This window comes from Cryptomeria japonica, chromosome 2 (assembly GCF_030272615.1).
Source record: "Cryptomeria japonica chromosome 2, Sugi_1.0, whole genome shotgun sequence".
Classification (NCBI taxonomy): domain Eukaryota; kingdom Viridiplantae; phylum Streptophyta; class Pinopsida; order Cupressales; family Cupressaceae; genus Cryptomeria; species Cryptomeria japonica.
Genome location: NC_081406.1, coordinates 253,493,734 through 253,521,522, shown reverse-complemented (window position 1 = coordinate 253,521,522; position 27,789 = coordinate 253,493,734). Strand labels below are relative to the sequence as shown.

At 36.4% G+C, this 27,789-nt stretch overlaps 1 protein-coding gene across 2 annotated transcripts in view; it reads left to right on the top strand.

Moving 5' to 3' along the window:
- Positions 1-2,064: 2,064 nt before the first annotated feature.
- LOC131044656 (probable ATP synthase 24 kDa subunit, mitochondrial) overlaps positions 2,065-27,789 on the top strand; it is an 82,221-nt gene continuing 56,496 nt past the window's right edge. The window contains exons 1-3 of one of the 2 annotated variants that reach the window (XM_059216551.1): positions 2,065-2,228; positions 4,407-4,530; positions 22,729-22,873. In XM_059216551.1, the coding sequence (XP_059072534.1) occupies positions 2,187-2,228; positions 4,407-4,530; positions 22,729-22,873 (311 nt within the window). In that variant the 5' untranslated portion in view covers positions 2,065-2,186. The remainder of the gene's footprint in view (positions 2,229-4,406; positions 4,531-22,728; positions 22,874-27,789) is intronic. The other variant, XM_057978025.2, reaches the window with a different exon arrangement.

Here is a 27,789-nt window from a genome sequence, read left to right as displayed (position 1 = left end):
CACATGATACATCCATTCCAGAAGTGCAAATAGAATTTTCTGATGAGCAGAAAGATCAGCCATCTGAGCGAGCCATTCCAGTAGAATAGATAAATAAGCAAGACAAAGTTGCAGATGATACTGATAGTGCTAAGGTTGATGACTCCTGTGAAGCTGAACAAAATCCTCCAGTGATAGAGATTGATTTAGAAAAGGCAGCTAAGGAGATTGGAAAAGTTGATGATGGAAAGGGACTAGAGAGAAGGAGAAAGGAGAAGAGAAGGATGATCAGGCTCTGATGACAGTGGCAAGAGACATTGTATTAGATAAGGGAAAACAGATTGTCACTGACTTGGATGATTTTTCTCAAGGGCCAATAGATCTGAGCTCATTATCTCCCATCCAAGCATTGAAGCTAGCAACTCTTGCACAAGCAAAAGCCAGTGAAGACTTAAGTCTCACAACATAGACAAAGAGTTGATAACTTTGGCCGTAGATGTATGGAGAAAATTTTGCCATCTTTTAAACATGATTCAGATGATACTCCATTCAGTAAGCTTAGAAGCCTGCTTAGTGCAGTAGATTCTCATTTTATGTCTTTGGAGAAAGCGACAGATGCTAAAGTTTTGACTCAGTTTAATGCTATGAGATTTAGGACAATATTGAAGATGATTGAAGGAGATAGGCAGCCTGAAAAACTCTTAAATCATTAGTACTCAGGAGATAGGACAATATTGAAGATGACTGAAGGAGATAGGCAGCCTGAAGGAGATAGTCTTAAATCATTAGTACTCATGAGAAAAATTAATCCAAAAACATTATCATATAAAATTGATATTAGCATTACATCATTGCATCACATTGTAAGTACTTTCATTTCTTGTTTGGTGTCTTCAATCTTCATCCATTAACAAAGAGTTTGATAGGTTACATAAGAACTCATAAACCTTTCCTTTGCACATCACAAATTTGCATGATGCTTTTAAATACCAACCTAATTTTAGACACATGTATAGGTGTAGGCAAGCCAAAATCCATATGTTGCAAGTGATAACTTGACAAAACTATGTTAGGAAAGACAAAATTGAGCCAATAAGGAAATAATCATGCTAGAGGGGACAAAATGAGTTAGAAGGGATAAAAAGTGTGAAGGAGGACCGTAATGTATGCGTAGATTATTCCAAGGTGCAAAAAGTTCTATCTTTTTCTTTTTCTTTTTAAAAATAAAATAAAATAAAAATGTTTGAGCACCATTTCAATATTATATATAAATCCTCTCACGTTAGTGATTGCATATCTACAATCAAAGAGTTTATTTGACAATTACATTAAAATAACTAAACATCTTCTAACCTCTTACAATTTATCATTTTTATATTTATTTGAAGTCATTACTTTACTGCTTAATCATTCATTTAATAATTAAATTAATTCTACAAGTGCTCTCTTATTATATACTTTCTTATAATTTATTATTTACATATTTTATTTTAAATCTATTTGTATATTTATTGCTTAATCATTCAATTATATAATTAAATTAACTATAGGGGTGCTTTAGTTTCTATCTATATTTTAATTTTTAAGAACAATAACATATATCTTTAAACATAAATCAATGCTTGCGTGTGCTATTGCTACTTTCTTTCATACCAAATTATTACGTTATAATCTTTACTTTTGACTAGAGAATTGTAGTTTAATTGGTTGAGCATTATTAGCGAGGGTGGTGGTATGCTATTTGATTACACCATCCACTAAGATTCAAAATTTATAGAAGTGAAATAAATAAGAAATGATGTATCCTAGTAAATTTGATAAAATGGATACCCATGATTCTTGAATTTTAACCAAAATAAATTTTTGTATAACTAATATCTCCAATCTTATAATCTAATACTTCGTGATCAAATTTATGTTCTCATAATAAAATCTGAATACTTCACTATATAAGTATCAATCTAAATACAAAAAAATGTAATATAAATCATATATGAATAAATAAAAATTTATTTAAAAATTACAAAATTTAACCGTGATATGCAAAAGAACCACCCAAAAACAAAGTTGTTGTTCCCCTTGACGAGCAAAGTGATTTCCGTTAGAAGATTGGAGGCAACTCTAAGGGCGATTAATAGCGGAGTACTATATAATTGCAAACAAGGCAATTGATCAAAACGAAAAACGCAGGCGATTTGCCTTGAAACATGGCATCCTCCATTGCTCGGGTTCTGCGTCGCCCAGTCTCGGTACATTATTTCAAAACCCACATTATGCATTTAACCGTAGGTTGATGTTAATTTTCGTACATGCTAATACAGGCACAGATAATGTACATTCTAAAAATCTAGGGTTTTTATTTTATTTTTTTGGTGTGTTCTTTGCATTCTCTGATAATTTAGATTCTAGGGCCACTTCATCTTAACATCAGTTCCAGCGGTATCGATCAATTTTTCAGTCATCTAACTCTACATTACCATACAATATTGTGGGAGACATTTCAATATTCATTGCGACATCCTTACTACGATCTACGATTTAGGCTCTGTTAATATATATCGGGAGAAATTACATTGATTTCAATGGCGACCAAACAACCGAGATTTTGTTTTTGGGTCAAAGATTCAATGAAATGAACAGTTGCAAGAGTTTTATGCCAATGAACCGGTGCCTTTTTTTTAATGAACCAATGAATTTCATGCCAAACCCACGCCGTAGCACACCCATAGAGCTCTAAGCCTACCGGGTCTTGAACGCTGGTCGTGGCATTCCGAGGCACGTCTAAACCGGAAGGACTTGTTGTCGTTTTTATTACTATAGGGTTGGATGAAACGGGATGTAGGAGTCTTGCGGTATTGGATTAGGGTTAGGATTAACTTTTTGATTCATATAACTGAAAACACCCGTACATTTTCATATTTCCGAAATCTTTGCATCCTGATTTGCACACTGACTTTTGATCACGGTAAAGGGCGCGTAACTCAAGTACACATGCTATACGTTTATGGTGTGGTACGCAGCAGCATGACCGTATTTGAACCTGGGATCTGTTGGTGTTAAGTGCCCCCACTTTTCAGTAGGGCACAGTTCAATGCACTTACTTCCTTTTGGGTAATCTGGGAGATGAAGTTCAAATGGAAAATGCAATCTTTTGCTTACCAAACGTGGTGATAAAATACTGGTTGAACATGTATTTAATACTTTCACATAGTTGATTGACTCGAAGTGGAAAATGTGTTTTATGCAATGGCAGTCACATTGCAGTTGACAAATATGGAAAAGCACTGGAAATTCTATAAATTGCCCTCTCTAGTGCTGTTAGTGGTGTTACCTGCAGTGAAGATGTTTACACGCTTTTCAATCCTAAACATACCCTAGGCAACTCATACCACAGTTGAAAGGTTTGGACTTGGTAAGACAGTAAGATTACTTTGACTTGACGAAAACTTGACACAGGACATTGAACAAAAAATTAAAATTGTTATCCTTCCATACGAGAAGAATTTGATTCTCATTCACAATGATTTAATGGGTAGTGTTGGTGAAAAGTGGAGCCTCACCCTTGCCAACCACTGAAACCGAAGTAATATAGTTTCAAGATGAATATACAGCTGTAAAGTATAAAAAATCAATATTCAAGTAATCCAATGATGCCAGAAAATCATTTTTGTTTGATGATTGTGTTTGTTCACTTCTCCCATCTCTTGCAAATGCCAAATGATAAATAATTGTTTCAAGTTTAAAGTTACATTAGTTGCTTTCTGAGCTGGCTGAAGCAGTGTCTTCATGGCTTTGTCAATAGTAAAAAGTCATTTGGCTTGTTATAACTTATTCAGATTTTGCAGTAGTGAGTTTTGGGCCGTACTTGTAGAGTCACACTAATTTGATGCCAACTAAGTCCTGCTAAAGATACAATGACACTAACAGAATCACCTTTTGACAGATAGAGAAAAGGTGTGGGTAGCAAGAAGAATGGGTTAATTTATATTTATGGACATATTTTAGCTTCTAAGGTATGCTCCCTCATTAGAAAGAGAGGAACAGTTTTGTGGTTCAGAAACGTTTTCTTTGATGTAAATTTTTGGCAGAGATATTATAAGGAGGCGTATCTAATTTTTACAGAATGGGCAATATTTTTACTACAAGGGGTTAGGAATCTATTCAAACAGTTTTTTGTCATGTTAGTACTAAGTGGAGAAAATCGATTGTCAGAAATGTAGCTATTGAATGATGTTTGTCTTAGAGTTTTTGCAGGTCCTAATTGGAGTATTGTCTAAATAACTCAGTTCATATTTTACATTGAAACCATGAAGTTATTGTTCCACATAGGTGGATCGCATCTTCAAATATTAGAGATTATATGCATCGATCATCTTGTTAATTTTCTTATTCTTCTCTTTCTGATGCTTTATTTTGGAGCTATCCAGGTAATAAGTGGGCAGGCAGTATGTCAAGACAGATCAGCAATACTTGTTCATTTTTCATCTGAAGCTCCTACGCCACCAAGTAAAGGAGGTTCTGAAGCTCCTATGCCACCAAGTAAAACAGATGGTAAGGAACACACTATTGTCATGCACTGAAGAAATATCTTTACATTCTAAATTTCTAAGCCTTCATGTATAGTTGGACATGGAAATATTTTAGAGCTTAACTTTAGTTTCACTAGGATTTAGTAACCTCATTCCATAGTGACATTACACTAAAAAATCTTGTGATTAATTCCTGGTAATTGTGACCCACATGTTGTTTTTTGAGTTATTTCCAAGATTTTCAAAAAGTGTTTGTGATTTTGAAAAATTTACTCTCATACTTTTTTGTTTCATTTGTATGATTAGAGCTAAAAAATAAGAAGATGGGAAGACTGGAAATGTTTTGGTTTTGGGTAATGCTGGGGCATTTAAATTTTCTTTTTAAGTTTTACTTTGGATAGGTTTATATTAGAGTTAGAATTTTGGATACTAATGAGGCTTTTACTTATGATATATACACTAATGGGGGCTTAGGTAGAAAACATTAAGCTGTACATATAATAGAATATTTTTTTTAAAAAAATATTTCAAAATTATTTACTAATTAGGCTACAATAAGCTATTGAGTCTCAAACACAATCATTTAATAACATCTCTAATAGAATATCACAAAAAAGGAACTAACAGTCAGGGCCAAAGACAAATTGAGCACTTTGAATTGCATCAAAATCAACAACTATAACTAGCAGTTCACATGCTGTCTCTGCTTTACAGATTACAGATATATGATCTTATGTAGTGACCAAAATATTACTCATTAATACACAGATCAACTAGCACTTTCAACTTCATTATCGGGTGCTTCAACACTTTATGGTATTGCAAAGGTGTAAGTATTAGGCTTAGATCTGTTTACTTCATTAGCAGTGGAATGTGTAATTTAGTTTATTTTGCTACTACAATAATTGCACTATCATATTCATGGATGCATTCATATTCTTAACAGTCTTTAATCATATGGTATTGTAATGCCCCCTTTTGGGATTGCCCTAAATCTTGCCATTGTAAATATCAAAGTCTGCTGATTTTCTCCCTTATTAATTCTGAAATCAGATATTTCTCCCTCGACACCTCTTTATAAAAAACGAGTCATCAATTTTCATTGTTGCCCTTTGAGAATAATAAATTATTCTCCAAATTGATCTCCCTTGGATGTCCTCCCCAAATGAGACCTCCTTTTTATATCCTCCAACGTGAGGCAGAGTCGCACCTTTTCACCCTGTCTGCCCTATGCAATGGCCACACCATTTCACAATTGCCACCTTTTGAAAGAGTCACAGCCCTTCATTACTTCTGCCTTTTGGAAGAGTCACCTCTTTATTTTCTTCTCATCCCTTTCTTATTCCATTAATCCTTCCTTATTCCTCTCTTCCCCCCTTTTTTTCCTCCCTCCATTCCATATCCTTTATACTTCAAAGAGACATCCATTTAAAGGGTCATGTCTCCTCATTGCTGTCTTATAATTCAAATCAGATCTGTATTTCTGATTTTAGATTAATAATCCCATTTCAAATTAAATTCTCTTCTCCCTTTTGTATCTCATGTTTGAGGGAGTCACAAATTTTCATTTCATGGCTTTTGACCATTCATTAAACTTAACTAAATTTTAATTATTTTAATTTAATTCTTTTATGCATTAATTTTAATTTAATTTTTTTGTTTATTTATATCTTAATTTTATTATTAGTATTTATTATTAAATCCTGTTCTGAAGGGTAGGGACATTACATTTAGCCCCGCCCAAGATTGCTTGTCCTCAAGCAATGATCGTGGAGTGTTCAAGATGATTCCCAATATGAAATGGCTTTGGAAAGACACATGAAATAGACTTGCTGAAAACACATCAAACATGATGTGAAGCATGTTCAAGACATAAGGTATGCATTAGGAAGGCACATACATCCATGAAGTAATCACATTGAAGACACAACAGACATGGAGCAAACATGTAGGATATGAAGCATACATACATACAAGACACAAAGCATACTTGAGAAAGGTACACATATAAAACACACATGGAGTAAACATCAGGTATGAACCAAATGCGGAGCATACACATAAAAACATGCAGAATACACATGAATATATGCAGACACGGATCATACACACAAATGCACATATTGTTAAATCCTGTCTTATTGAAAACACATCAGGTATGAACCAAATGCGGAGCATACACATAAAAACATGCAGAATACACATGAATATATGCAGACACGGATCATACACACAAATGCACATATTGTTAAATCCTCTCTTATTGACTATAATTTATCCATTGATTTGTTTTTACCCTATAGACCGGCAGGATCAAAGTCTGCTGATTTTCTCCCTTATTAATTCTGAAATCAGATATTTCTCTGTGCTTATTAATGTCTCATAAATCTGCTTCGATATTAATAGTAATGTCCCCTTTTGGGATTGCCCTAAATCCTGTCCTTGTAAATATCAAAGTCTGCTGATTTTCTCCCTTATTACTTCTGAAATCAGATATTTGTCTATGCTTATTGATGTGTCATAAATTTGCTTTGATACCAATCGTAATGTCCCCTTTTGGGATTGCCCTAAATCTTGGCCTTGTAATATCAAAGTCTGCCAATTTTCTCCCTTGTAATATCATGATCTTTCTTGCATATAACTGCACAAAACATGAATAAAAACTTACCCAAGACATGCATAGGATCCTATCTTACTTAGCTTCCTAAGAAGAGTAAAGGTTGGAAATCTTGAAGATGACAAGAGGGACTGAAAATAGCTCACAGATAACACCTAAAGAAGGGTCAACACAATCACTATGCTAAGGAGAACTGAAGAAGGATGCATTCAAATAACAAGGTAAAAAACTGAATAGAGGCAAAATAAGTAAATTCTATTCATATGAAGGCAAAGCAATAATTTATAGTTGCAAAGGAACAAACATGTATTCCGCAAGAGAAAAAGAAAGAAGATCCTCCAGAAAATATCACAGAAATTGCCTTTATAGTTCAGGGTTAGGTTACAAAAAGGTAGAGGGGAGAAGAAAATCCGATTGATTGATTTGATCTGTAGCGTGCAAAATTATTACAATATTTAATTATATTTTAGTCACCTATATTTAGTTCCTTGTTTAATGGTCATTTAGCTCTTTAATTAATTAGCTTTTAAGCTTTATTTAGCATTTAGCTTTTTCTCTTTAATTAATTAGCTTTTAAGCTTTATTTAGCATTTAGCTTTTTCTTTTTAGTTAATTAGCTTTTAAGCTTAATTTAACTTTTAGCTCTTTAATCTTTTACTTAACGTTATGCTCTAATTATAGAACATCGTCTTGTAACCTCTATATATACGTGTGTATATCGTTCAATGTAATCATCCGATTATTGAATCATTCATTCAATTTATTTTTCATGGTATCAGAGCATGGAAATTAAAAATTTCGAAAATTTTTGTTATTAAAATTTTTCGAAGTTTTTGTTGAAGAGATTTTTTTTTAAAAACTGTTTTTTTTTTTATAAAATGCAGATTTTTTTCTCTTCCTAGGTAGTTTTTTTTTGAAGGTTGAAAATTTTCCTAGGTTTTCTGCAATTTTCGACTATGGTTTTGACCCTTCAGTTCAATTCGAAATTTTATTTTGGTTGCATATCCTTGGTGGGTTTTTTGTGACCTCAACTGGGTCGTCCTCAGATTTTTTTTGGTGCATCGTTTTCTGTGCCTCAATTTTTGAGCCGTCGGATTTGCATTTTGTTTTCAAATTCTTGGTGGGTTTTTCGAGAGCTTTTCTAGGTTGGTCTCAGATTTTTTTGGGTGCCTCGTTTTCCATGCCTCGATTTTTGTGCCAACAAATTTGCCTTGGAATTTAAAAACAAGTTCACAATTTCTACTATTTCTGTGGACGTTGGGATTTTTGCTGTTTTTTTTGGGCACCATTTATGCTGTTTTAAGTGTGCAAATTTTTTTAAAATTTTTTTTGGGTTTCTTCCAAACCTTGGAATTTGTGCTAGAATTCTCCTATAGGGTTTCAGTTTTTTCAGCAGCTGCTTCTATTATGATTTTTTTTAAAATTAGATTCTTTTGTCTCTTACTTTCACTCAGTTGACCTTGATCAACCTCGATTTCCGTGATGGCATCATTAACCAACATCATGTTGGAACACAGTCAGAAGTTCAACGACCGCAACTACAACACTTGGAAACAACGTATGCTTACCATCTTTGAGTATCGTTGCCTTGATCAACTTGTTTTGGGCAAGGAATCTCGTCCTACAACAGCAGGTGAAGATCAAGACAAACATGATGTGAAGAATCGAGAGGCTGTCATGCTTATCAAACTCTCTGTCACAGATGATCAACTCCCACAGGTGCGTTCAGGTAAAACAGCAAAAGAGATCTGGGATCTTTTGAAGGATCTTCATGAAACGTCCGACAAGAGCCGAGCTTTCTTTCTGAAGAATATGTTGTTTTCTATCATGATGGATGAGAAGTCATCTATCTAGGCACATCTTACGAAGATCAAGGACATCCGTGATCAGTTAGAAGCTATAGGCCGAACCATGGTGGAAGAGGATATGGTAGTGATCACGCTGAAAAGCCTTCCCAGATCCTACGAGCATTTCATTGATACGCTTAATATCTCCTCCACTAGTGTTGATTTGAAGTTTCCTGATCTTTACAACAAGCTGCTCCAACAGGATCGATGGAAGCAGCAGTTTGGAAGCAACACTAGTTCATCCACTGAACAGGCTTTCACAGCCTCAGCTTTGCATAAGTACAAGGGTAAAGCTCCGTCCTTCCAGCAGAAAGGACAAGGTCAAGGTCAACCTCAACAGTCTTTCAAAAAGAAGAGCTTACAGTGTTCCTACTGTCATATATATGGCCATTTGGTGAAAGATTGCCGGAAATTGATAGCATCCCAACAATCCAAACAGGGAGGGTCCAAGCAGAAAGCCAATTCTGCCACACATCCTGATCAGAAGGAAATTTGCCTTCTATGCGTTCATGGCCCAAACCTCCTCTGATGATGTTCAATCATCAACCTGGTACATTGACTTTGGAGCCTCTCAACATTTCACACATCGTCGGGATTGGTTTACAGAGTACATGCCTTTCACTGATTCAGTGATCTTTGGTGGAGGCGAAGAGTATATTGTTGTCGGCAAGGGCAACGTTCAGATTTCATCTGGTGGGAGGGATTTAATATTCCTCAATGTATACTTTGTACTTGGTATGAAGCTCAATCTACTGTCAGTCAGTCAGATTATGTAGCATTCACCACAGCTGGATGTCGTCTTCGGGTTGCACAAATGCAACATTGTTGATAGGGAGACTCGCACTACAGTTGTAGTTGGTATTGAGGATCATGGTCTTTATAGACTTGTTGATTCTATTGGTTCTCAGGAGCTCGCCATGGCAGCTAGGAGTACTTCCATCAGCACTCTTTGGCATCAACGATATGGGCATCTCAATGTCCACTATCTCTCTCAGTTGGTTCGAGAGGATCTAGTCGTAGGATTACCTGAGATTCAAACTCAGAATCATGGAGTTTGCGGAGCGTGTCAAGCTGGAAAGCAGCATAGGACTCCGTTTTCAGATGGAGACACTTGGAGAGCATCCAAGGTCTTGCAACTTGTTCATGCAGACATTTGTGGTCCCATGAACACTCCATCAATCACTGGATGTAGGTATTTTCTATTATTTGTTGATGATTTCAGCAGACGCATGTGGGTTTATTCTCTTAAGCAAAAATCAGAGGTGTTCACCATGTTTCAAACGTTTAAGGCCTTAGTGGAAAAAGAGTCTAGCTGTTAGATAGTCACTCTTCGGTCCAACAATGGAGGGGAATTTTGTTCTATAGAGTTCACCAACTTTTGTGCATCACATGGCATTAAGCATCAACTTACCACACCTTACACCCCACAGCAGAATGGTGTTGTTGAGCGCAGGAACCATACAGTCACTGAGATGGCTCGGTCTATGTTGGAGCATAGAAATGTTCCAAAACACTTTTGGGCGGAAGCGGTCTTCACTGCAGTCTACCTTTTGAACCGGTCTCCCACAAAGGCTGTTAAGAAGATGACTCCAGAGGAAGCTTGGTCTGGCAGGAAGCCCAAAATCAGTCATTTGAAAGTTTTTGGCTCTACAGCTTATGTTTGGATTCTAGATGCCACACGCACCAAACTAGATCCAAAGAGTTAGAAATTGATGTTCATCGGCTACAGTGACAACCACAAGGCATATCGGTTGGTTGATATAGACACCAATCACCTCATATTCAGTCGAGATGTAGTATTTGATGAAGAAAGAGGGCCTTTTCAGCCTTCCTCTCCTGATTTGAGCATTGAGGATCACCCTCCAAAGGCTGTAAGTATGGGTGTTCGTCTTCCCTTAGCTCCACTTGATGGGAGGGATTTAGTTGACTTTGAAGTTGTGGGGTCTCCCAGGCATGACATTGTACCCCCTGACTTTCCTCAAGATCTTCTCGATCCACATCTAGAGGAGCTTGCTCCAGATATTCCAGGCACTCTTCATCTTGCAGCAGATGTTGGTACTTCTACTCTCCGGCCTAGGTGGTGGGCCAAGACCATTGGTGATCTTCATGATGATGAGCTCATTAAGGGTAGATCCGTTAGAGGTAAGAGCCAACAACACAGTTAATTTTGCTCTTATGGCCAACATTCACAGTATTTATGAGCCTCAAACATATACAGAGGCTAAAGGTGTACCTGAATGGGAAAAGGCTATGGCAGGGGAGCAACATAGTCTTCTGAAAAACAACACTTGGGTATTGTCCGATCTTCCTTCAGGAAAGAAGGCCATTGGCTGCAAATGGGTGTTTAAAGTCAAGTATAAAGCTGATGGGAGCCTTGATAAGTACAAAGCTCGATTGGTGGCAAAAGGGTTTTCACAGAAGGAGGGCATCGACTATGAGGAGGCTTCCACAACAAGATGAGTACCATTAGGCTTGTCCTCGCTCTCTCTGCTCAATTTGGATGGAAAGTCCATCAAATGGACATCAAGAGTGCCTTTCTCAATGGTGATTTGTAGGAAGAAGTCTACATGACATAGCCTCCAAGTTTCAAGGTTGCCGATAAGGAACACCAGGTATGTAGACTAGTCAAAGCACTCTATGGCCTCAAACAGGCTCCTCGTGCATGGTACATCAAAATTGATAAGTACTTGATTGATCAAGGCTTTCAGAGGAGTCCTTCAGATCCCAATTTGTATGTCAAACATACTAGTGATGATATTCTATTTCTAGTAGTCTATGTTGATGATCTCATCATTACTGGCAATGTAGCACATTTGATCATGTAGGTCAAACAAAATTTGTGTCAGCATTTTGATATGACAAATTTGGGACTTCTCCATTATTGTCTCGGTGTAGAAGTTTGGCAGACTGATAGCCACATATTCATTTCTTAGTCAAAGTATGCCAAGAGCCTACTAGATAAGTTTCGAATGCAAGATTGTAAACTTGCATCTACACCTATGGAGATAGGGCTCAAATTATTAGCCAAATTAGATTCACTTGTAGTGGATGAGTCTTCATTCAGGCAACTAGTGGGCAGCCTCATCTATCTCACCGCCACTAGACCTGACATTAGTTATGCTGTGAGCTATATTTATCGCTTCATGTCAGCCCCAAAAGTTGAACATTGGGTTGCAGCAAAGCGCGTGCTTTAGATATGTGAAGGGCACTCCTGATTTTGGCATTCTGTACAACAGAAGCAAAGATCCTAGGCTGGTTGGTTTTATAGACTCAGATTGGGCAGGTTGTGTTGATGATAGAAAGTCAACTTCTGGGTATGTTTTCAGCTTGGGTACAGGTGCAGTCACATGGCCCAGCAAGAAGCAACGGGTTTTAGCTCTTTCCTCGACCAAGCAGAGTATCGGGGAACTGTTAAGGCAGCATGTGAGGCAATTTGGCTACGTAGGATGCTTGCAGACATGCAAATGTCTCAACCAAGACCTACTCCCTTGTTTTGTGATAATCAAGGGGTTCTAAAATTAGCCAAAAATCCAGTCTTCCATGAGCAGGCAAAGCATGTGGAGCTTCATTATCAAGGGGTTCTAAAATTAGCCAAAAATCCAGTCTTCCATGAGCAGACAAAGCATGTGGAGCTTCATTGTCATTTCATCCGCCAGCATGTTGAAGATGGATTAGTGATATTGCAGTACATTTCTACAAAAGATCAGATTGCAGATATCCTCACCATGTCGAGCCCAGCAAAGTTTCTCAAATTTAGAGGGCAGCTTGGTGTGATAGATAGCATGACCATTAAGGGAGGGTGTTAGAATATTTAATTATATTTTAGTCACCTATATTTAGTTCCTTGTTTAATGGTCATTTAGCTTTTTAGTTAATTAGCTTTTAAGCTTTATTTAGCATTTAGCTTTTTCTTTTTAATTAATTAGCTTTATTTAGCATTTAGCTTTTTCTTTTTAGTTAATTAGCTTTTAAGCTTAATTTAGCTTTTAGCTCTTTAATCTTTTACTTTAATGTTATGTTCTAATTATAGAACATCGTCTTGTAACCTCTATATATACGTGTGTATATTGTTCAATGTAATCATCCGATTATTGAATCATTCATTCAATTTATTTTTCACAAATCTCCACTACGAGTGTCCAATCGTTTGGGAGGAAACAAAAGCATGGTTGAGTACACTCCCAGGCAAAAAAGTCTTTGATCCGCAATGAATGAGCATGGATTTCATCTGAATCGGCTGCAGAGGCGTGGGAGGGACAATCATCTCCTAAAAATCAAGATAAATTAGCATGGGATGGCGTCTGATAAATCTCTGAGAAATCTGCATGGGATGGTGTCTGGCAAAATAAGTAAATTCTATTCATATGAAGGCAAAGCAATAATTTATAGTTGCAAAGGAACAAACATGTTTTTTGCAAGAGAAAAAGAAAGATCCTCCAAAAAATATCACAGAAATTGCCTTTATAGTTCAAGCATAACTCAGATCGAGCTCAAGATAGAAACCCTAATCCTAACCAGGGTTAGGTTACAAAAAGGCAGAGGGGAGAAGAAAATCCAATCAATTGATCTGATTTGTAGCGTCTAAGAAAATCTGATGGGATGGCGTCTGAGAAATCTGCATGGGATGGCATTTGGCAAAACAGTAAATTCTTCCATATGAAGCCAAATCAATAATTTATAGTTGCAAAGGAACAAACATGTATTCCGCAAGAGAAAAAGAAAGAAGATCCTCTAGAAAATATCATAGAAATTGCCTTTATAGTTTAGGCATAACTTAGATCGAGCTCAAGATAGAAACCCTAACCCTAACCAGGGTTAGGTTACAAAAAGGCAGAGGGGAGAAGAAAATCCGATCGATTGATCTGATCTGTAGCATGCAAAATCTCCACTGCGAGTGTCCAATTGTCTAGGAGGAAACAAAACTACTCCATAGATGAAGCAACCCCACAATCATCTCCTAAAAATAAGGAGAAATCTTTATAAAAATCCAACAGCCGAGGATGCGCCACCCATCAGATCAGAGTTCGGCAAGACATAGCCCTTCGACAAGACAAAATGACACCTCCAACAACATAGAAAGCTTGGCCATAAAGGCCCCTTCGTTCGAGAGCCGAGTCCACTGGCCCCACAAAACTGATACGATTCGACGTGGCATCCAAGTCTTTGTCTGACGTGGTGGGTTGGGTCCACATCTATTGCCATCGTTTCCCCACAAGCTCCCTGGGGACCATGAAAATTCACTGCGGGATGGCGAGAAGCACCTTTGTCTTCTTGTATTTTACCCTGCAAGGCCCTGTGAATTGTCGCTTTTGCCTTGCGGTGTGGCGGGAACAATACTGACACCCTTGTTTTCTTACCTCCCAGGGCATTATTTGGGCATTGATTTACCATGCAGGATGTTGGGAAAGCTACCCACCCTTTCTGTTTCTATCACGCGAATCGCCCCTCGACACCTTGGAATGCTTGCGGGATGGTGGGAAACAATCCGTTTACTTCGTTTTAGCCTGCAAAGTAATTAGTGACTACTTGGAAAGGCATGTGGGATGGTGGGAACACTACCCGTCCTTAGCTTTGTTTACCCCGCAGGGTCCTTCATGTGCCCTATCCTTCCTCGCAGGGTAGCGGGGAAGAGACTTCCTCTTCGTTGCTCTTATCCCGCACACAACTTCGCCTTTCTGTTTTGCGTGTGCGCGGAGAATGATATCATAGGCCGGGATCACCATCTTGCTATTTTGCGGCACCATTTTTTGGCCTTAGAAAAACTTGCGGGGTAGTGGGGCCCAAAGCCTGAGAGGAAACTGCCCACGGCTGGTAAGAGGAAATAAAGGGAAACCGACCCGCCAATGATAGGGAACGCTTCGGCCGGTGGAAAATAAGTGAGTTGATCGGTTGGCCCGGTCAACCAAAAAATAGAATTGGGGCCCAAAAAGAAAAGGCTCCTTTGCATGTTGCCAACAAAGAATGCGCATAACATGAAGGTTATGCAGGAAAAACTTTGGATTTCTTTGATTATATCAGCAACTTAGTTGATAGAAAACTGTCAACAGTTAGCAAAAGAAGTGATAGCAGCAAAGAAAGATCCTACTAATGATTTGGATAGTTTCTTCAACAAAACTTAAGAGCCCATTGAAAAGAAGAAAGCAACGAAGGTGTCGAAGATGACAAGAGATGGTGCAAGATCTCGAATGATACAAATTGCCACTCCAAGAGTATGTAAGCCTGAAGGTGAGATCACAGTGCAAGAATATGACTTGGAGACTATTGATTTAGGTCCTTCGACCACGAAGCAAGCATTGGAAGATGTCAATGACAATGTGACACAATGAAGATGGTCCATGATATGTTGAAGTTGGAAGTAGAAAAGATCAAGAAATTGGAAAGAGAAGTGTATTGAGAAACTATTTCCAACAATTCAAGCAATTGTTAAGGCAACATGACCCTTCAGCTTCGCCACCATCATTGCTTCCTCCAGACTTAGTTGACAATTTGGAAAAGATGAGAATTTCAACACACCTGATGGATACTTGGGTATACAAGACTTTCATGAAGGTGAATGCATTTGTGAAGAAATTGGTGAAGATATTTGATAGGGCCATAAGTGTTCTTGAAAGAACTCAAGTCCTCATGGCAGCTTATTTACTTTCATTTTCACCACATACTATACCATGCCAAGCTTGCAAGCAATGAAGAATATACCTAAGCAAACCTTGGTGAATGGTGGAGTATTGAGAGATGAGCAGTGGCCTGATTTTCAGCAGTGGTATAACTTGATTTGAATAAGGAAGGTCATTTGCGAGGACATCATCAATGGATGCACCCAAGTAGATGGAGCAATAAACTTGATACATGACAAAATTGTGAAGGTAGCGAAGACCATACTTGAGAAGGGATGAATGAAGGAATTCACATAGATACTGATCAGCTAGCTGAAAGAGTGAAGATCATATTTTTTTGGAGTAGACGGATCACCTTCTAAGAAACAACTGGATGACATACACGCATTCATGGTACTCACCAGCAAGGTTAGAGATTATGGGCCAGGATGGGAAACAACCTTTGCCTTTGCTTTGGACGAAGTTAGCTATACTTGGAAGAACAACTGAAGAACTTGCTTGCTGCTTTGATAACTAAGATTGATTTCATGACATCTAGATTTGTTGAATTTGCAACAAAAGAAAAGATAAGGGGAATACGATTCTAGAAGGTAATTTGTAATTTGTTGTGATCCCATGTAGCGTCATTTTTCTCATTGGAACATTTTTCCTCGTATTTTGTGCCAAATGAATGTCACATTCCAATTGGCTGATTATTAATGAATTTGCAATAAGATTTGGTTTTTGTTGTAAGTGTAACAAACCTTTATTAGGGTTTAGGTGGCAAAATCTTGGCCCTTGATTCTGATTTAATCTCGGCCGTTCACGTATTTGGGAGTTATGTATAAGCCCCACTCATTTCATTTGTAAAGGATCGATTAGAATAGGTTTGAAGAATTGTTGCTTTATGCAGCATAATTAATAAAATCATCTAAGTGTTGGGGTGACTTATTGAGTTTTGGAGAATTTGCTTGTTTCTCCATCTTTTTACGAGAGAACTTAATATTTGAGAAGACAAAAAAAATTAGAATAGAATTTGCTTCAAGTATTTTAGATGAATGATAGATGCATGTGCATGCTTGATAATGAAGCTCTCATTGTTCATACTACTAGTAGTCAATTGATGGTGCAGTATCTTGCGTAGTTGACTAAACCTACCTTAGCTAAAATTTAACTTCAATTACTATCCCATCATTGAGATGCTTCATCTTGAAGGTATCTATGCTTGTGATGGTGACTTGAAAATCATCAAGCAATTCTTAAAAGATTGCACTAGCATTGTGGAGATGATCATAGCATGTCAAAGCAAAGCTTAGTTAAGCTCACTTGAGATTGTCCATTGTCTTGCATTCGTAGTATTAGCATTAGCGTAGCATTTCTAAACCTTACTCCTTTTTTCATTTCTTTATCAAAGATTATTAGTAGTAATAGGAAAGAGCAATATTGCAACATTTTCTGAAGAAGAGCATTCCATTGAGCTTGAAATTGATGAAGAACAACTGTGTAAGTCCCCTTGAAGGTACAACAAACATATCACACCATTGAAACTATCCAACACGTCAATACCTGACATTGTAAACCTTGGAGTCGTCACAAATGATCCTTCACCATCTTCAGCATTTGAGAAGTCTTTGTTCAAGAGAGGATAGACTATTCAATACTTTATTATGTGTTCGATAATGCGTGAAAACATCATCAACAGTATCCACTACACAACATTTTTTTTTGCCTCTCAACAACTGTTGGCAATGATGAGAAATAACATGAACTCACAGAAAGATATGTACTATGATGAAGAATCAGCATGAGATTTGCAAAAGGTTCTTGATGGAGGGATAAGATAAATGGTTGTAACCCCTTTAAAAACTGTATCCTTGTATCAAAGTATCAAGTAAGAAAAAATTGATCACAAATTAAGGAAGTTAATAGCAATTGTAAACCCTTAACCAACCACATCCTCACATTTATTAATCATGCAAGAAAAAATTGACAATGAATTGATGAAGTTAATTGCAATTGTGACTAACTCATCACTCATTTTAGATATTGTGGTGTTGTGTTAATCACACCTGACCCCTAATTAAAGTGACATGGCATTAATAAGACAGATCGAATGATAAAGTAAAGACCTTAGCTCATGGCTGGGCTATAAAGAGGGGTCAAGGGCCTGTAAATGTTACAAGAAGCTTGAAAGCAACAGTGACTTAAATGTCTATCAGAAGAAAATAAAGGATAAATATGACAGTGATTGCAAACCTTTCAGCACTCACCTCAGTCCAGGTTTATTAAATTTGTTGTACATATCTAGTGGTAAGGACCCATCAAAAGAGGTGATGATGATGACATCCTGGTGATAGCAGATTTGGAATCTCTCAATCTTTGCAATGCCAAGGAATCAGTCCTAATTATGTATGTTCTCCCCTTGTGCAATATAGAGGCTCACAATTCGTACTCACTCCAAGCTGCTCTGAATTCCAAGGCCTATCCATAAAGAGTTAATACTCTTGTTGACTGTATATAATGCCTTATCAACTTAATAATCTCCCATCACACCAATTGCTCCCCATTGACCCCAACTTATTTCATTACTACACCCCAGTTCACACAAGAAACTCTCATTTTTGGGGTACAAACTTGGTTCATGGAGAAGCCCCTATCTAATATTTACTGGGCCTTTCTTCTTGGTACCAGCAAAAACAGTCTATACTTGCATGCTAAGTCACAAGTTTTGTGTTTGTGTTTGAGTTCAACATGGAAATAACTCAGAACAAGCTTGTCATCTGATAAAATAACAAATTTTTAAAGTAAATTTTGGGCTTGGGTTGATCTGTGATCTCCAATAGGTGAAAAAACTAAAAATGCTTCTCATATAAAATTTGAGTTATGTATTTGGGCATTTCACTAAACAACACTTCTGCCTTGCTGAAATTTTCCTTCTTGGAATGAGCTTTATGGAGCCCCTAGAGTGGTATTAAATCTAATGGTCTGGGAAAGCTCCAAGCTAGGTTGCTTCTTCCCAACAAGCCATCAACACTCAATTTACCACGATTGGATGAATTTTGACTTGGGATGTCCAAAGTTAAACAAAGCATGACTGTCAAAGACAGTCAAGAGAATAGTGAGTTGTAATAGGCTGCTCTAATTGCTAGAATTTTCCTTGTCAATCTTGCTGTTGGTATTTTATCAAACAGTTGGCAAGCTTTCATTAAAGGACTGATTTTTTCCTTCTTGTAATATGACTGGTTTAGTTGATTCCTGGTGCGTCTAAGTGTTTGAAAGAGCTTTTAATTTTAAGCATTACACACATTCAAAGCGAACAAGTAAAATAATGCATCAACTGAAATTCTTTACATTTACTGCGGCAACATCTCTGTATTTCATTACTACTAACATCATAGTATTCAATGGCAAACAAGGTAATCACAACTTGATTTAGAATCAATGCACAAAATTATAATCACCAAGATCGATAAAACCTGGTAATGATCTTGTGACTGGTTCGAACTTCAAGGCATCATTAGTACAATTCTCGAGCAGTGTACTGAAAGAACATGAGTTCATTCGAATTGGACCAGCTTGTATTGCGTCCCATGTACTGTCTCAGCCCCAACATTGTCCACACCAGCTGGTAAATCTGCAACATCTTCAATGGGAACACACCCAGCATACAATATTCGTGACAGCAGCAGTCCGCACCCAGCACTAAGAATGGACCCCAAAAAATGAATCGCACCTTGCAAAATGAATGTGCCCAGTAGTCAATAGTGGCTCCCAGGGGTAAGAATCATGCCCAACAACACCTGCAACTGCATTCTCACACCAAAATCACACCCAGCAGAGGTATGCTGCCGTCCCAAGTTAATATGATTGCAACGCCTTCACAGTTATTACACAAAACCTCCTTCAAAAATGCTAGGTGTTCAGCAATACTGATTTAATGCTGAAGCTTGTAAGAATGATTGACTAAGTGTTGCAAATACTCCCGGTTGAGCTACACAAGATAGTCTGAAATATCAATGCTACTGATTCATCCAATGCCTATTTATTTTTTAGATTTCCCAGACCTGGTCTTTCACAAGCATGGAAAATGTTGCAAAAGAAGGGATACGTCCTTGATTGCCTGAAATAACTCCAGAGATAATCTCCAGAAATCACAAAGTCCAAGAATAACAATTTCCGATATACCCAATCTGCATTGAAAGCTCTTACTTATAACTCCATTTGGGCACAATCACCAATGCACCATAAATGTGGGATAAAAGAATGATACAATAAAATATTAATATACCTTATGTCTCCAAAATGAAAGGGTGCTTTTAATTTTTCCTTTTAAACTAAGTTACCGGTTTGGGTTCGAAGAACCCGGTACGTCGGTACGGCAAAATTTTGAAAAGGGGTTTGGGTTCGTTATTACAAAAACATGTAAATTATATATATATGCAACCTATAAGCATGAATTAAGATTAGCATGTCACATAGCATCATATAAACAACAAAACCAACATAAACTTGTAATCGTAGCATCATGATCATACCATAACAGCATCATATACATCAAGTCTAATATCAAAATGATAAAATATTCAAGTATCATTGTTTCAACTTTCAACAATTTAAAGTTTGATCATTAAATGGATTCAAACTAAGAACATCCAAGTTTAATTTTTCAAACTGAGGACCTGGATTTTGCCGGCAACGCCCCCAACGGGATCAAGGGGCAGCGCCCCTTGCGGGGGTCTGGGGGTAGCGCCCCCAACGGGGTCAAGGGGCAGCGCCCCTTGCGGGGGTCTGAGGGTAGCGCCCCCAGCGGGGTCAAGGGGCAGAGCCCCCGCTGCCAACACCAAATCACAACCTTCAAACCCACACGGAACTCCATGGCGTGCATCAGTTTTCTGTTTTTTTAAGACGTCTAATTTTCTGCTTTTTAAGGTTATAACTTTCACTTTTTACAAGGCGGAATTGAAAAAAAAATTAAATTTGCATTGTTTTTTGATTTTACGGGCCGCCCAGCCGCCCGGGTTCGACTGGGTTCGACCAGGGTCGAACCCACTCTGGGTTTTTCGAACCCTGGTCGAACCCAGGTTGAACCGGACCCGTACCACGAACCCGGTCGAACCCGGACCCGTACCAGGGGGGCCCAGAGGCGAACCCGGTAACCTAGCTTTTAAACATTGGTCCCAGCATTAATTAATCACTAAAGTTAAATATTTAAATTTAACTTTATGAAATTTTAATTTAAATGCCCAAATAATTAATGCCTTATTTATTTGGCCAACCTGATGAAGAATTAAGTTCACCAAAATGCTGACATCTAAAATTGCTTCAAATATTTCTAGACACTGAGCTTCATCTAACTTACTATAAATAGTAAGTATCTGGAAACCCTGTCAAAACACCTTCAATTGGCCTGAAACTGAAATCGCCTAGGCCAAATCCTTCACTGATCCCTGTAAAATCCTGGCTAGTCCTCGAAACCATGGCAAGATGAGCTAACGACAGATCATGGCAGGCTAAAAGGGGGAAATTACATGAGTTGTGGACAGACAATTTTCAAATGACCCGAAAACCGTGCGCTCATGCCACTTTAACTTTCAATCTTGAAAATTGAAAACCTCCATTGACACAACCACTTGAAATTTTTTTGATGGCTGCTGTAAATCCTAATTTTTTCTGTTGCAAACTGAACAATTACATACAAACAAACTTATTGACAATTTTAAATGCTTTTGTTGGTTGTTTTGAAGCTTTCTGGATATTAGCTTTTTGGTTGAAAGGTGACAAAACCTATGACATAACCCCCTCCATACTATAGATGTCTAAATTGTTAAGGTTCCTATTGCTTGAGCATTCTTGTATTGGGGGTTGTATCGATTGTGTTAAAGTTTTTGATAGATTAATATCTGTTTACTTTTTGTATACAAAAACCCATGTTAATGTCTAGTTGCTTTGGTGACCTTTTTGATCAACCAACGGTCAACCCTCATGTCTAGCATCTCCTAATATATCAAATGCTACTTTTGTTATTTTCTAAACAACATGTTCAAATACTTGCCTTTTGCCTTTTGGAAACTTACACATTCTCTTTGCTCTTTGTATCATATTTTCTGTCAATGGCAAAATATTGTTCTTGCCATTATCACCATGTAAAATAATATATGTGCCAGCAATTATCTTTACTTTTTTTCAGTTAAACATGTGTGATTTTGACACTAAAATAGAAGTGATAAAGATGCATATTTTATTTTTATTGTTTTACTCATTCCATTTTCTTTTTGTACATTAACATGATTTGAAATTTTTTTAGTTCGTCAACTGCAATTCCCTACCTAATCATTCCTCTTCTCGTGTCATGCTATTGATAGTATATTAAAACTGTTTTGCTATTAAATATTATTTCTCTAGTGCTTGCAATATTGTAGAATTCAAGAATAATGTACATAGCAATCATTATCTCAAGAATAGTAAGGGTTAGGGGTTTTCTACTAGATCCCTTGTCAATTAACGAAAAACAGAGAGACATCACACTTTTCCATTTAATACAGGAAGCATCTGAATGAAAAACTTTACTAATATTTTTGTTTGCTGAAAAGTTTTCAACTTTTGATGTGCATTTTTCTTCTCTGTGACTGATTTAAGTTCCATTGCCTTGATTTTTAATTTTTGGGATTGTGTTTGGTATCCTTTCTCCATATCCTTGTTCAAGACGACTTAACCTGATAGCTTCTTGTAAGTAAGCTTTGTTATTGTTCTCCTTTTCAAGATTCATGATGGAAATCCATATAATGAATGCTAGTTTTTTCACATGGCTTTAATTAGAGTGGAGTTAGATCTTTTAGGACAATTATTAGAATTGAATATGCAAAGAACAACTGTAACTTTGACATGGCTGGCAAACATAGTTTTATATTTGTTATTTGGTTTGACTAAGCTACACGCTTATTCTTCTTGATTTTTTTTGCAATTCATTTGGATCATAAATTTTTTTGTTATCTCTAGTTTGAGTAATTAGCAAGAAGAACTATAAAATTCTTTTTAAACATTTTCAATGCTTTTGTTTAGGTAAAGTATAATGATTTATACTGTTGGTTGTTGTCATGCTTTTATATGATTTGATCAAAGTTCTTACATTCTAACATGATATTTGTTTTGTTTATCACGTGAAGCATTGTTAATGAATACACTTGATGATGTCACGCGCAAGTTTAAAATAGCTCATGAAATCTTACGAAAGGAGAAGATCATTATTGATCCAGATGATTCCAATGCAGTATCACGCTATATGCAAGTCATGAAGACCATGAGAGAAAAGTATATCTACACATTCTTCTCTTTTTGGTTCTGAATTGTAATAAAAACTGTGTTGATTGCAAATGTCTAGGTGCTTTGTGCTATGTATACATGTTGGAAATGTGGCAAGACCATCAGTCTTTTGGTTTCGTCTTTAGATATGCGTAGCATCTATTTTACTAATTGGTGTGTTGGAATTTCAGAGTTTTATCTGTTGTTAATTACTGTTTGAACCTAATGATTTTATTTTTGTCACTTTTATTTTTTGTTTATTATTTGTTTTCATTTTCAACTAGTGATTCCTCAAATGTCTTGCTATAATTCTTAGTTTAGCTTTAGTTATTGCGAAAGATTTTATAGATAAGTAGTGCATGGTTTATGGTTTGAATTTAAGATGGAAATAATTTTTTTTTTTGCCATGGTTTCTTTTGTCTTTAATGTTTTAGAGACAAAAGTTCCGCATACAATTCGTGAATTTAGATGAAGGGCACCATTCTGCAATGTGATATATTTATTGTTAAATTTGTAACCTAGTTCAGTAATCAGATTTCTAACATTTAATTATTTGCTAATATTAAGTAAACCATAATCAAGTAGATGCAAGAATGAAGACAAGGGAGCAAGAGACTAACACAAATACCTTGGGAAAACCTCCAAGGAGGAAAAACCCAGCACTAAAGACCCACAGGTCAGATTATGTATTCAAACTTAATTGCATCAATACAATACTTAGCTTGACTCTTCAGATCTGATCCCTTTTATCATATCAGATTTGCCCTTCTAAATACACCAAGTCTGCATCAAGGAATACCAAATGCCTTCTATCTTCTTGAACAAGTTCGCACAATCCTCTTCTCAAGTTCGCACAATCCTCTTCTATATTTTGCACCTTTAATTGCAGAGCTATTTCGCTGATTGCATGAGAGATAAATTGAAATGAATTGAGTTTTATATGAGCTTTTAACTCATATACTCCAAGTTGGCCTTAATCATTTTGGCGCCAATTTATATATTGTGGCGTGGTGCATGTTTAGTGTGGCGTGGAGATATGGGGCCGGTCTTGTCTTGGGGGCACGTTACCCTTTTAGGATAGGACCCAGTCCTACCTAGTTATAAACAACATTTATTTTCTGCTAAAATAACAGGATATAGTTATGATATATGTCACAAGGCTCAAGTTTGAGTTTGTGTTCGACATTAATGAAATTCGAATAAGTTCGACGAAGAGAGAAAATTTGGAAAAAAATCGTGATAAGTTTGCCTTCTATAGATTCATTTTAAAAATAATATTAGTAATATATTCAGTAGTCATTAAAATAATTTAATTTGTTAATTATAAAATAAAACAGTACTATATTTAAATAATTTAACTTAAATATTTAAAGTTAAATTTGTTAAATACTATATATTAACAGTTTAAAAACAAAATTACATTTAAGATATTAAATTCTACTTTACTAAATGTTAATATTAAAATATAAAATATTATCAAATTTAAACATATAATATATAATGTGTATAAAATAAAAAGAACTTATTAAATTGAAACATATTAAATATAATATCTTTGAAGATATTAATTATTAAAAAAGGGTTGAATTTTAATTTTAAAAAAGAAAAAAGTCTAAATAAAGAAACCTAAAAAATAAACATAAAAATAATATGTATGAGCAGTCTAACTATTTTGATGGGAGTTGCTCAGTTGTCATGAGTTTGCACGGTATTTGAAAGTCACTCGATGGGAGTAGCTTAGTTTGTGTGAGTCATCGCTTGGCAGTGTTGATTGTGTTTTTACGCACTATACAACACAAAATAAAATACTAAGTATTCTATCCTCTCTTGAACAAAGACTCCCAAATGCTAAGCTATGCGATCAAGTGGGACGACTCTAAGGTTCTCGAATGTCAGGTCTTGATGTGCTCTTGGATAGACTCATTTGTATATGATGTGATATTGCTAGGATCACAAGTTGGACTTAAATTGAATGCTTGAATGCTCGAATGACGCTGGAACGTAGAATTTCACTTGATTTGAAAAAAAAAGAAAAAAGGATAGGGTTTAGGAAGATCTAATCTATGCCAAAGAATGTAAGAGCAATGGACAATCTTTGATGAAATTCAACAAAGTCTTCCTTCGACATGCAGCGAACATCTCCACAAGGCTAGTGTGATCTTCTAATGATAGCTTTATGATTTTCAAATCACCACCACAAGCATAGACACCATCGAGTTGATGCATATCAATGAAGGAATGATAATTGAAGTTAAGCTTGGTTAAATAGATCCATTTGACTATGCAGGGCACTTAACCATCGACAAGTTGTTTGTAGTATGGACATACAAATTTCACCATTGATCATACACATAGTTCTTCCATTCATCTAAACAACATGAAAATCAAATGAGAAGTAGAGACCATGCAAATTGTTGAATCAACATATCAATTTCAGCATATCTTCAATGAAGTTTCCATGCCTTTTGCAACAATGTCTTGACAACAATCTTTGCCTTCTTTTCCTACTCTACTCTAATTACTAACTGCTATCGAGCTACTAACTATTTACTCTCTATGGAACTCTTGTCTATTAACTTTACAAATGAAGAAGTGGAGCCTTATATACTGTTTCCAATTCCATTACAATTCAGTGGCTTAGATCGATTCACAATCAATGGCCAAGATTGAAAGATAGAAACCTTAATTAGGGTTTGTTACACCCATTGCAAAGCATTTAATGCTTGACCAATGATACAATTACATTTGATGGGACACATGTCCTTCCTTGAAAATTTGATCAATTGATGGTGACGGTAAGTACATCAAACTTTGTGCCCACATGTGGTAGTTATCTTCTTTGACAAATTAGTTACGTACATTGAATCTTGACACCTTATCTTAAAATGATATGATGATTGGGCACTACCTCGGCTTGTTCTTTGAAACTCATCTCAAGTTGTAGATGAATGAGGCATATCTCTTGATACTCAACATGTCCAAGCTCTTGATGTGATGATGACTTTACTTATGTTGATCTTCCAACTTTGATTAACTCTTCTGAAACTATCTCGTCTCAATCACTAGCGTTTACGAGCTTTCATCTGGCTATACTGACAATGATTCTTGGATTTTCGAAGGAAATTCAAGATTGTGAAAAAATTCCATCCTTGAATGCTTGATGTTGATGTTATCCTTTACCTTAATGTTCATTTTCTGTTAATCCCCATGATGATTGCTTGCATCAGACCTTGTCATTGCCTTGGATGAACCTCATTCTTGTCTAGGATGCCTTGTGTCATTGCCTTGGATGGACCTCATTCTTGTCTAGGACGTCTGGTGTCATTGCCTTGGATGGACCTGAAGTGCAATGTCTTCCTTGATGGGAGTTTGTCATGCTCTAGCCTTTTTTTTACCTGTAAGAGTTGTCTAAGTTAATTATATGAGATGACATTTGCTTGCAAATAGGAATTGATTACCTAGGCTAAGAATCCTAACCCTAGAATGACATTCTTTCAAAATTTCTTAATATCACCTAAAACACTGGTTTGCATCTCCAACCCTTTGTAATGTCCCCTAATAGGTTTAGACCTGTTTTAAGCATAAATAATCTATTTCTATACATTGTGAATTAAAATAAACTTGAGTAGGAGACAAATCTATCTTAACATGAATAAAGTCAGTGCTATGATAATCTTCCCCCTGAAATTGAATTGATAATACAATCTGATCTATAGTCTCAGATTTATTCCTTCATTCAAATTACTATACTATATGTTTTACTGCAGAGTAATTCTTATAAAATATTATAGTAATTATAATCATTATATTATTATTAAGTTCTGCATAAGAACATTATCAGACTTCACTAAGCATACGTATTAAGCATATCCCTATGCATTACTATTATATGTTGATTTATAGTATGGCACATTAATATATGCTATGTATTTCTGAAGTTATTCACAGATCAATACCCGTCACCAGTCTGGTGAAAAATATATATATATGTTCTTGATATAATATAACTGATTATTATTTCTTATGTTTGATTCCATATCATCCTGCCATTAATATTTCATTTGCTTAGAGTTTAGCGTAACTTACCTGTGCGTTCTATTTCAGAACCTGAATTACCTTCACTCTTATCTGTGATGGCTTGGAGTGCTATCGTGCATACAGGTGGACTGAGGAATTAGTGGGTTTGCTGTATAGGTAATCGCAATTTCAGAGTTATATCTTTATGATTATGCAGCCATATATGTAAGAGATAATTGCCTCTGTCTGATCATCTTCGCTGAATAATACTTGCATACTCTTGGGATGTTTAGCCTTTCTATTGAGCGCTTGAAATCAGGAATGGATAATTAGGGAAGGTTACCAGTTTCTGATCTAACCTTTGGAAAGTATACAAATGTTGGTGCTGTTCTTAATGTCACTTTTAATGTATGCAGCCCGTTTTGATGCCAAAAGGCTATGCTCAATCAAGCAGATCCTATACTGGATGCAAATATTAAATGAAGACCAAATCCCCTGATGTTCTTGAGAGTGGGATTGATTCCCCTTATATATCTTGCATGATTGATGGGTTGCATTCATTATATGTTAAGGGGCATATCTCTACCATAATCGTATCTCTTCATAACTTAAACAGATCAGACTTGCTATCCCCAAATCGCACCTTAATATTATTTGTTATTTATTCCAATCGCTACCTCCGTGTTTAATCACTATTCAAATTGTACTTGTATACCTTAACCGCTGATCATAACATTATGTCATTATCGATTTATATTACTGACAATATTGTTAATTGCTGTCCATTAGCCTTCTTACTGATTGATATTGATCACCGTCATAGCTGCTGGCTAGCTGCAAAATTGGTATTCAGAATGTTGTCGATTTGGTAAGGAATCATATTTGATTATGTTTTTGGAGTATCGATG